This window comes from Sinohyriopsis cumingii, chromosome 10 (genome assembly GCF_028554795.1).
Source record: "Sinohyriopsis cumingii isolate HCF-2022 chromosome 10, ASM2855479v2, whole genome shotgun sequence".
Taxonomy (NCBI): domain Eukaryota; kingdom Metazoa; phylum Mollusca; class Bivalvia; order Unionida; family Unionidae; genus Sinohyriopsis; species Sinohyriopsis cumingii.
In genome coordinates this window covers 33,197,810-33,210,529 of record NC_142970.1, presented here as the reverse complement: position 1 = coordinate 33,210,529, position 12,720 = coordinate 33,197,810, and the positions used below count along the sequence as shown (strand labels likewise).

Sequence of the window (12,720 nt, the reverse complement as noted above, 5' to 3'; positions counted from 1 at the left end):
ACAGACTTGTTGCAGTTAAGGACCAAGTATAACTGGGCCTTTATTCTGATTAGAGTGTATTGGCCAGAGAGAGCATAGTGAGTCACTGAATGGTCACCATGTTAACGGCCAGTGCAGTGATATCCTGTAACAGTATGTCTATAACAAAAGTTTATTGTGTGGAAATCAAATTTTGTATCCAAGTCAAATGAACTTTTACCTGTGTCCTTTGGAGCCCATAAATAAGCAGATTCTTATTTTACCTGCCTGAATTATATTCCCTAAGGATGGTGAAACTGAATAGTACAAGGACTAGGACAGAGTGACTGCTATCCCACAAGGGTGCAAGCACTAGGACTAAGTAACAGTTATCCCCCAAAGACAGTGATGTTTCACAGTATACTGACTAGGACTAAGTGACATCTATCCCCCAAGGATGGTGATGTTACAAATCACACTGTGATAGCTCAAACTTAGTAGGCGGACTAGGACTAAGTAACAGCTATCCCCAAGGATGGTTATGTTACACAGTACCAGGACTAGGACTAAGTAACAGCTATCCCCAAAGATGGTTATGTTACACAGTACCAGGACTAGGACTAAGTAACAGCCATCCCCAAGGATGGTTATGTTACACAGTACCAGGACTAGGACTAAGTAACAGCCATCCCCAAGGATGGTTATGTTACACAGTACCAGGACTAGGACTAAGTAACAGCCATCCCCAAAGGATGGTTATGTTACACAGTACCAGGACTAGGACTAAGTAACAGCCATCCCCAAGGATGGTTATGTTACACAGTACCAGGACTAGGACTAAGCAACAGCCATCCCCAAGGATGGTTATGTTACAAAGTACAAGGACTAGGACTAAGTAACAGCTATCCCCAAAGGATGGTGATGTTGCACGGTACACTGGATAGCTCTCGCTTAGTTCTACTAATTGAGAGCTATCCCAAAAGGATGGAGATGTTACACAGTACAATGACTAGGACTAAGTGACAGACTTAAAGACCTAATAAAGTTTCCTACCTTAAATAATTTCAGCATGTTTTTTTTTATGGTTTCTGATTTCATGGTGTTTGTTTTTGTAATCATATCATTATATATGTTTTTTATGTTATATGTGTTGTCTAATGTTGTAAAGCGCTTAGAGCTGCTAAAGATTAGGCGCTATATAAAGTCCTCATTATTATTATTCCCAAAGGATGGTTATGTTCCTCAGTAACAGTATGTTGTCTATAACAAAAGTTTTTTGTGAGGAAATCAATTTTTATATCCAAGTCACAATGACTTTAACTTGTGTCCTTTGGAGCCCAGAAATCAGCAGATCCTTATTTTACCCAACTGAATTCAATCCACTAAGGATGGTGAAGGTATACAGCACAAAGACTAGGACAGAGTAACATCTATCCCACAAGGGTGGTGAAGTTACAAGGTGCAAGCACTAGGATTTTAAAGTAACAGTTATACCCCAAGAATGGTGATGTCACACAATACAAGGACTAGGACTAAGTGACAGCTATCACCCAAGGATTGTGATGTTACACAGTACACTGACAAGGACTAAGTGACAGCTATCCCCAATGATGGTGATGTTACACAATACAAGGACTAGGACTAAGTGACAGCTATCACCCAAGGATTGTGATATTGCACAGCAGACTGACTGCGACTAATGACAGCAATCCACCAAGGATGGTGATGTTACACAGTACACTGACTAGGACTAAGCAACAGTTATCCCCCAAGGATGGTGATTTTACACAGTACAAGGACTAGGACTAAATGACAGCTATCCCCCAAAGATGGTGATGTTACATGGTACACTGACTGGGACTAAGTGACAGCTATCCCCAGTGATGGTGATGTTACACAGTACAAGGACTAGGACTAAGTGACAGCTATCCCCCAAGGATGATGATATTGCACAGCACAATTACTGAGACTAATGACAGCTATCTGCCAAGGATGGTGATATTCTACAGTACACTGACTGAGAGTAAGTGACAACTATCCCCAATGATGGTGATGTTACACAGTACAAGGACTATGACTAAGTGACAGCTATCCCCCAAGGATGGTGATGCTACATGGTACACTGAACAGTACAATGACTAGGACAAAAAGAGAGCTATCCGCCAAGGATTGTGATGTTACAAAGCACACTGACTATTACTAAACTTATTTTGTTGAAACCAAATATGAACACACAGATGGATGGACAGATATCAAAGTATGATACACTGTGCTTGAGAACCATTTAACATTGAAATCAATTATATGCAATGAAGTGGATGAATCAACTGAGAAAAAATCTTTCTCAGGTTATGTTTTTTGATAAATCTAGCATGGAACCACACAGTAATATTTATTTATACATGCAGTATTCAATACATTTATATTCCCCCAAATTAATGTAAGCTATGATCTTACTGTCAGGATAATTGTAATGGGTTAACATTATATTTAACCTGAAGAGTCTTACTTCTAGTTTCCTAAGAATGGATTAACATTACCTTGAACTTTACATAGTTTTACTCCCTCTGTATCAAAGAAGCATTCATCATCTTCCACAAGATCTGTGACCTGCTTACTAAGATCTGTGACCAACAGATAAATTGCACGACACGTCAGAAATGTCTGGTGTGTAGTGTAAAATACATATTGGCCTGCAAAGTCCCACATTGCCAATGCTGCATACTCTACTAAACTCTTCTCCAGCTTGTCTGTCTTCTCATTGACCAACTGAAGGAATTCCATCATTGCATCATCTTTACTGGTTACAAGACTTTTACTCTCCTGAACAGTAATGCCACCCATCTCCAGAGCTGGATGTCTTGGATCCACATTGACAAAAGATGATCCTTCTGGTTGGTTTTTGGTAATATCAGCTTCCTGGTCAGTGGTTACACGTCTTCCACTCTTCTGAACGGTAACACTATTTACCTCAACTTCTTTGTCAATGTCTGACTCTGAACTGTCACTCAAATCATTTATAAAGATGACTGTGTTACTTGATACATCATCGTCATCGTCACTGTAATGGACTGGACTATGCAGTTCATCAGGAGTTGTCTCTGTTTGATAAATAACCGGTGTGCGTCCTTTCTGCTCACCACTGTCCTCATGCCTCTCAGTTCGACCAGTCAAGAGCTTTACGAGACGTTGAAGTCTCAAAGACTGTTCTGAAGCTTAGATAATAATAAAATAAACAAAGATAAATGTGTATAGCCAAATATAGCAATGATTAATTACGCTACATATTGTTTATTGATTTTGTTATGGCACAATATACAATTATATGCTAAGAAAGCATATTAACTGCAACGTCAGGGGACAACACAGTCCCATCCAATCACTATAGAGTCTGGGATAATACAGCCACATCACCTAACTGTAAGGTCATATGACAATATAGTCACATCCCTTTGCTACAGGGTCAGGGGACAATAGTCAAACCCTCTTGCTTTTAAGTCGGGGACAAACTCTGTCACATCCGCTTGTTATTGAGTCAGGAAACAATATAGTGACATCCACTTGCTATAGAGTCATGGGACAATAGTCATATCCTCTGCTATAGAGTCTGGAAAAGATATAGTCACATCCAGTGCTAAAGAGTCAAGGGGCAATAGTCACATCCCCTTGCTACAGAGTCAGGGAATAATACAGTCACATCCCTTGCTATAGAGTCAGGGAACAATATAGTCACATCCCCTTGCTACAGAGTCAGGGAATAATACAGTCACATCCCTTGCTATAGAGTCAGGGAATAATACAGTCACATCCTTTGCTATAGAGTCAGGGAATAATACAGTCACATCCCTTGCTATGGGGTCCGGGAACAATATAGTCACATGCCATGCTATAGGGTCACAGGAAAATAGTCATGTCCCTTGCTATAGAGTCACAGGACAATAATCATATCCCTTGCTAAAGAGTCAGGGAACAATATAGTCACATCCCCTTGTTATAGGGTCAGGGAACAACAGTTACATCCCCTTGCTATAGAGTCAGGGGACAACAGTTACATCCCCTTGCTATAGGGCTAAGAAACAATACAGTCAAATTGAATGTTGTACCAAAATATGTCCATTCATGACAATAAAATGTTCATTACACACAAGTAATTTTTATGGATTCACAACTCCAAACACTCAACATGACGGACACATAGCTATGCTATTAGATCAGCCAGGTTTCCTGGCAAAATGTGTTTACTACATAATCAGTTTACTTGGAATGGGTGCAGGATGTGTTTGATGAAATAAGGATTGCAGATAATATCTACAAACACACCGGGCTGAATTTCATGTCTCACCTAAGTTTTCATCCTGCCAATCAAACTAACTGGCCACAATATACCATTGATATCTCTCCATTCAATCTTATTGTTCTGGGGAAAAATTACACAACCAAAATTCATGATTAGTAACTCCGCATTTAATATTAATGTTCTGGGGGGAAAATATACACAAGCTAAAGCCACTACTAGCGACTATCCATTCAACTGTACTGTTCTGGCGGAAAATATGCAAGCTAAATCCAGCAATAGTAACACTCCATTATATTGTGCTGTTCTTGGGTAAATATACACAAGCTAAATCCATTGCTAGTAACACTCCATGCAATCTTATTTTCGGGGTGGGTGGGATTTGACCCTTACACCTGATTCCAGCTCTAATGTATACCATTAAAATACATTCAGGAACATCATATAGTGTGCATTTCTTCTTAGTCAATACACAGGTAAATTTACAAACTGGCTTGCATTATAGTATTACACACTACACTGCCCCAGTGGTGGATGAAACAAGGTTCTAAAGGTGGTGCATGTCTTAAAGTGACCTTAATCGTATCCAAAGCTTGGAATTATACATCATTGCTCAAAATGACCATAATCATATCCCCTTGTTTAAAATCTCTATGCACACATAAGGAGGAGTTATACATCATTGCTCAAAATAACCGTAATCACATCCCCTGGTTTAAAATTTCTATACACACTAGAGTAGGAATTATACATCATTACTCATGCACTTTCAGACAGGCAGAATAACACAACTCCTGTTTTAACTTTGTGATATTTCAGGACAATGATGGCCTACCTTCATGCTGTACTATCCATTCCCCAGTATCCAAAGCAATTTTGCAACAATGTTTATATACATCAATTCCTTCTGTACTTTTCCGCTCAGATATATCAACATGCTGTCCAAGGAGGCGCTTTGTTAATGTTGTCTTTCCAACCCCAAACTGACCAACCACCATGACTCTAATGCTATAAACCTTCTCCTTTCCATCTCGCAAAGCTTCTTTGTATAACTGAAGGGATTTATCATCCATACGAAGGATCTCCACAGGAATGACTGGGCCTGGAAGCAAATTTACAACCAGCATTCAAGAAGGGAAATCACTGTAATATTTAAATAAGAAATTATCATGTGTTAAAATAAAGCTTATTGTCATTCTTTTATAATGCCAAAATTACCACTTCTTTGATGCAGATCGTAACAGCATGCACAAAATTAAAAGTAAACAGGACCTATATTGAAAGTGTATATAGTGTATATATAGTGAATATAGTGCATACATAGTTTGCTTTAAAAACATATTCAGGCAAATTTCACATGGATATAGCTTACACCAATATCATCCTAAATAATGTCCCCATCATCTGCATTAACATACCATGAATGTTAGTTCACTATATCATGTTTGAAGCTTTTCACTTCGAAGATGCATTGCCACCCAATATTGCAATGCAGAGGTTACAATGCACTGTACAGTTTCACAATTGTTCACTTCCTGACATATATTGTCTGCAAGAGGTTCAATCTTTGCAGTGAAAACTAATACTCAGATGTTTTTTATCTCTTACAATCCAATATTAAATTCTCTAAGTGATATTTTATAACTATTTTTAAGTCACGATTATTCAGTGGCCATTTAAATGCACCCTAAGACATGTAATTAGTTTAGCAAAAATTCAAAGAGTCCCTTGAAAAGGCTTATGCTCTATTGGCTGAAAAGAATTTTCAGGATTTCAAGAGATGACCATTTCTTGTTTATAAGCCTTCAACTCATGTAAGCACTCAGACGACACTAGCACTTTTGGACTCTGATGACACTAGCACTTTTGGGACTAAGATGACACTAGGCCAATGGAGCCAATAACAGACATGGTGGCAAATGACCATTGTATCAAATCACATGGTCGTTAGTTAAATTAGTCTTAACCTTTTATTTAAACTAACTGGGTTGGATTCTCCGCTCTCCAAAATATAATCTGAGGATTTCATTCATTCAGCACTTTCCTCAGTTTGCATGATTAGAATTACAAGTGAAGGCTTTATTAAGAGATATATTATGCTCTGATATTGATGTAAGCAATATCTGATTTGTTTTAGAATTTATCTATTTCTGATGATTTTGTGAAAGTCATAGATAATGAATCAGGATATTTACAAACAGAGATGTATCAGCTATGGTTTGTCACACAGCTTTACTTATTTTGAAGGTGAATGGGTTCTCTCAAGATTTCACGCGACCAAACTGAATGTAAGATTGGCAACATTTTCATTTAAGATCAGGTCAACATCACGATTTTCTGATACCCCAATGTGCATATGTTCATCCATTCACAACTTATCATGATAACAAGATGTTAAAGTTGGCTACCATGCTGGTTATACTGGATGTCAGATCAGCTCCATTTTCATTTAGGAACAACATCATAATACCTTTAGGTGAAAACTCAATTTTTAATGTGCTGTGTGATTTGGATTTTTAACATAGCTTTAACAATGTTTCAGTCATATCGCTATGATGTCTGCAGTGTGGCAATTTATAGTGATGTCTAGCACTGGGGCATCATGCCACAGACATGTAGCATGATGTCCCACCCAGTCACATTATCCTGACACCAGGCTGACCAGTCCTAATACTAACCTCTTAACGCTGAGTGCCAAGCGAGGCAGCTGGTAGTACCATTTATATAAGTCTTTGGTATGACTCGGCCGGGGATCGAACCCACGACCTCCAGCATTCAAGGTGGACGTTTTAACCACTAGGCCACCGGAGTGGTCCATTTTTAATGTAACCATCCATCTATGAGAATAAGCAATACAAATGATTTTCAAAGTAGCCAATATGGCAGCTATACTGGAGGCTAGATTGGCACAATTTTAATTTAAAATGAACCAGAATTCTTCTGGTGAAAACCCCATGCTGATGTGACTTTCATATTGGTATAGTAGTAATCAGAAGATCTGCAAAATAGCAAACATGGCAGCCATAACAGATGTCTGACTTTCACTATTTAGGATCAAACCAGATACCACATAAAGCCTTTTGGTGAAAACCCCAACTAAAACTCACTATTCATCTAGAAGGAAGAGCAACAACATTTTCAAGATGGCCACCGTGGTAGCCATATTGGAAGCCAGATCAGCAGGATATTCATCAGGGAGAACTAGAAATGACAAAAAGGTTTCTAGTGAAAACCCATGTTGATTGGATTTTCCGTTTGGAAAGAGTAGTGATAGGATTTTCAGGATGACTGCCATGGTCAACCAATTCATTAATTGAGTCTTGTTATTTCATTTGCATTGCTATGTTAAGGTAACACGTTCTCTAACTAAGTCTGTTATTTCATTTCCATTGCTATATTAAATCAACTAATTCCCTAACTGAGTCTTGTCATTTCATGTCCATTGCTATGTTAAATAAACTAATTCCCTAACTGAGTCTCATCATTTCATGTCCATTGCTATGTTAAATTAACTAATTCCCTAACTGAGTCTCATCATTTCATGTCTGTTGCTATATTAAATTAGCCAGTTCCCTGAGTCTTGTTCTTTCATGTCTGTTGCTTGGTAAATTAGTGAATTTCCTAACCACGCAACTGTTATGACATGTATGTAATGATTATGGAGCAGTGGGATTGGCACAATGCAAAATTCAATATGACAATTTATACAATGTATAAAGGAAGCATCCTGTCATCATAATTATTCATTGCCAAATCACACACGCATACACATTTATAAACAGTATTATCAAACAGGTTAGATAATTTATTTAATTCATACTGTATGAAGATTATGACACCCACTGCCTTGTCTGCATGTGTCAACCATATGTATGTATGTATGTATGTATGTATGTCAAGATAAATTATTACCATACGGATCAGAGACTAGTTAATTCTTACAAAAGCAAGATTATAGCACTCATCACCTATATTGCAAGCACCAACCCCTATACACCTTGACCACTCACAAATCACTCAAACATGATTCTACAAAAAGTCGCTGGTATGGGAATTCATATGTAGCAGAAACTCACACATGGACCTAGTATTCAATTCTCATCTAAATACAGTCACTGCATAGTCATATGACAGAAATCAAGGTATATAGAGATTATTACCTTTTTATGAAGAAATAATATCATACAGGTTAATGAATTTTATATACACCAAACAGAGCTCAATATGCTATCTTTGGATCCGGTAGAAGAATGATTGACAGCTTTACATAAACATTTAAATATCATACTAGTTATAGAGATTTTAAAATTCTCTAGCCCAGCTGTCCCACACACAGTGCCTGCAGGCTCCAGCCAATGCATTTTTTGTGCATCTGTTTTATGCTCTTAAATTTAGTAATCATAATTATGCTTTTTTTACAGAAAGTTGTTGTACTGAATAATGAAGAAACACAAATTAAAATTATATCCTTGCAAGGTATGTCAATGCTATGAGTATGGAACACAATTTAAAATTATATACTTGCAAGGTATGTCAATGCTATGAGTATGGAACACAAACTAAAATTATATACTTGTAAGTTATGTCAATGCTATGCGTATGGAACACAAACTAAAATTATATACTTGCAAGGTATGTCAATGCTATGCATATGGAACACAAACTAAAATTATATACTTGCAAGGTATGTCAATGCTATGCATATGGAACACAAACTAAAATTATATACTTGCAAGGTATGTCAATGCTATGCATATGGAACACAAACTAAAATTATATACTTGCAAGGTATGTCAATGCTATGCGAATGGAACACAAACTAAAATTATATACTTGCAAGGTATGTCAATGCTATGCGTATACAAAAGTATATCAGTTTGTTTGTAAACAGTAGTGGTTGGTGCTTGCCACTCTCTTATAAATTCTCAAATGTGCCTGTAGGCACGAAACATTCAGGACCACTGATATAAACATAATGATAACCTTGTTTCTTCATATTTAAAAATTCACTTAATTCGATCAAAATATTCTACTGTAGAATCCATGAATAGTGCTAGTCTCTCTCTCTCTCAGTAAATAAAAAATTACAATACAAAATATGTACTGCAGAATAATCCATGCATAGTGCTACTCTCTCTCTCAGTAAATACAAAAACTACAATACAAAATATGTACTGTAGAATCCATGAATAGTTGTGATTTTGATTTTTAACGTAGCTTTAACAATTTTTCAGTCATATCGCTACAATGTCTGCAATGTGCCAGTTTATAGTGATGTCCAGCACTGGGGCATCATGCCGCAGACATGTAGCATGATGTCCCACCCAGTCACATTATCCTGACACCAGGCCAACCAGTCCTAACACTAACCTCTTAATGCTGAATGCCAAGCGAGGGAGTTGTTAGTACCATTTTTGTAAGTCTCTGGTATGACTCGGTCGGGGATAGAACCCACGACATCCTGCATCCGAGGCGGACGCTCTAACCACTAGGCCACTGGAGCGGTTCCATGAATAGTGCTAGTTTCTCTCTCACTAAATACAAAGCTACGATACAAAATATGAACTGTAGCATAATGAAATGATGCATGTCTAAACTTTTACAAATTGATGAATTCCCAGTTTAATAGTACAAATGATGGTCATTATATGCAACAGCATTACACAGCAATCAGTCCTGGCTATGACTGTACCTAATATAAACAAACCTGTGCAATTAATTACAGGCTACAGCCATGGAGTCCTACATGTGTGTCTGTAACAATGATTTTAGTTACTGTTACCTTGATTGTTATATCCAGAGTCATCAGGGACTGGTGCCGATATAGGCATTTCTGTCGCTACACTTGTCTGCCCTTTATCTACCTAGATGAAACCAGAATAAATCATTGGTAAACTATTGCAAAAACCTTGACTAACAAGTTGTTCTCCACCTACTTCTGACTTCAGTGGTGATGGATACCCACTTTTCTAGGCATAATTTGTGATAGAGTATCAGTGTTATCGGAGTGCTAGCTAGTAATTAATACATTTATTTTTGCTGACTTTTCTTTGTGGAAAATACGAAAATCCTCTTCTTTTAAGCCATGACATTAAATCCTTCAGACTACTCACATTTATTTAGTATTCATCTCTGTCAGAGCAGAACACCTGTATATCCATTGGTTATTGACCTGAACTTTAAACTGATAATGCATGCGTGTAGGGCAGCATCATCCCCAAGGTAAGAGTAACATCAGCTCTGCTTCAAGCTTTAATCAGCTCGTAGAGATATAGTCGTCACTGTCTAGACGGTTTTCACAAATTACTCTTACTTTCGGTGATACTGATTTCCATGCATGAATCAGCAATTTAAATTTCAGGTCAATAAGCAATGGATATACAAGTGTTCTGTTCTGACATGGATTGGATACACAAGTGTTCTGTTCTCAGAGACTAATACTAAAAAGTGAGTGTTTTGATGGATTTAATGCTATAGCTCAAAAGAAGATAGATTTTACATGGCTTCTGCATTAAAAGGTCAGTCAAAATAAATGTATTAATTAGTGACTAGCAGCTTGATAGTCCATGTGATCAAAATGGCTGATGGTCTACGTGATCAAAACATTGACAAACACAAATTGTGAGCTTACTTGAGGCGTAGGCATTGATGGGAACAACTCATAACTGATAGTATACGCGATCAAAACATTGTCAAACCAGCACAAATCATGAGCTTATTTGAAGCATAAACATCGATGGGAACAACTGGTAACTGATTTGAGATGCAGGCATTAATAGGGAACAAATCATACAACTGACACGAGTCACGGGTATTGATGCAGAACAATTCATATAACTGACTCGAGAGACAGTCAATGGTGGGAAACTACACATACAACTGACTTGTGGCATGGGCACTGATCAGGAATGACTTGTATAATTGACTTGAGAGTTGAGACACATGAAACCGATTGGAGACAGGCATTGATTGGAAACTACTCCTGCAAATGAATGGAGACACATGCATTGATGAGGAACTACTCATCTAACTGGCTGGAGATGCAGACATTGATGGGGAACTACTCATGTAACTGGCTGGAGACACAATTGTTATCGGGAGCAACAGACAACTTTATTCTACATGCATCTGACAAAATCATTCTGTGGCATTTTCCTCTGCATATTTCAAGACTGGATTAAATTAAATTGAACCATTTGCATATGAAAATCGGCATTTTTGTAATTGCAACTAAGCAATACCATCTATGGCACTGTCGAAAGTTGAACTGTATGTTATCTATATATAATGGCGAGGTCAATTGGAAATAAATTCCTTGATTTAAATTTATAATTTAGTATCATATGGTAAATATACTGAGATTAAACAGTTTTGGTTTATTGTTGGTGTTGTGGGGTTTTACGCCATTTTTCAGCACACGATAGGCTATACATGGCAAGCAGTATTAATGGATGGAGGAAGAACCCAGGAAAACTCCGGGAAGAACCACCGACCCACGAGAAGCTACTGGCAAGCTTTCTCACATACCCACATTGACCAAATCCTAGGCACAAACAGACGCAGACAGAGGTGAGATGGCAGTGATCATAACGGAGAGAGCTTTAGACCACTCGGCCACTCAGGGCCCCCAGTTTCGGTCTCTGTTTTTGCTTTCATGGAGACAATTTTGGCAAGATATAATTTTAGAAGTTGGAAGTTAGCATGTCTGTTTTGTTTAATACAGATAAACATAAATTCATCAGATGTTCTGGTATAGCTCAAAATGCACTACTGGTCTAATAATGTGCAAATACATGGTAAATAGAAGAAAGTTACCTGCATACATTTTGACCAAGTCATGCATTAATAGTTTGCACCATGTCAGGTTTGACTGTATTTATTAATGAGTTGAGAGTTCAGATGTTTTTATAATGCAAAAATATTAAACATGAGGCCCAAGTAGGCTTAATTTGTTCATCTGACTCTTACAAGTGTTCAAGCTAATACTGTCTTTATGACCAGCTGGATGTGTAAATTGGATTTAATTTCTCAGCTAACTTCCATGGAAGTCATAAGAAATGTCTGAGGTCTCAATGCTTCACCGTGATAAAACCTTCGTAAAATATCTTATGTGAAATCTTCCTACAGAGTTCTTTAGATTTTCCAGTAAATGTTTAAAGGCAAACAAAACAACAGTTTATGCCTGCTTCTCTTAACACAAAAGATTCTAAATGTTTCTAAAAAAACGAAAGTAACTAAGACAATAGACACACCATTCAGTTGATAAAAATACTTTTAAAAAAACCCTACTAAAAATAGAATTTGGATCCTAAAATGTGGGAAATAGAAATAAATGTATATGAAAATATATTGTAATACATACAAACAAAAGAATTTGCAGAAAACAAAGCAAACGTTAGATTATCTCAAAACTTAAATCAGAATCTGAAACTAATCTGGAAAAAGCTTAGCCAAATAAAAAATGCTTA

At 37.3% G+C, this 12,720-nt stretch overlaps 1 protein-coding gene across 1 annotated transcript in view; it reads right to left on the bottom strand.

The window, feature by feature from the left end:
* The window catches only part of LOC149789854 (uncharacterized), a 99,145-nt gene that overhangs the window by 40,238 nt on the left and 46,187 nt on the right, over positions 1-12,720 (bottom strand). Inside the window, exons 4-6 of the mRNA XM_089973139.1 lie at positions 10,035-10,116; positions 5,088-5,354; positions 2,499-3,173 (exon numbers count right to left, since the gene is read on the bottom strand). Coding sequence (XP_089829265.1) covers positions 2,499-3,173; positions 5,088-5,354; positions 10,035-10,116 — 1,024 coding nt within the window. The remainder of the gene's footprint in view (positions 1-2,498; positions 3,174-5,087; positions 5,355-10,034; positions 10,117-12,720) is intronic.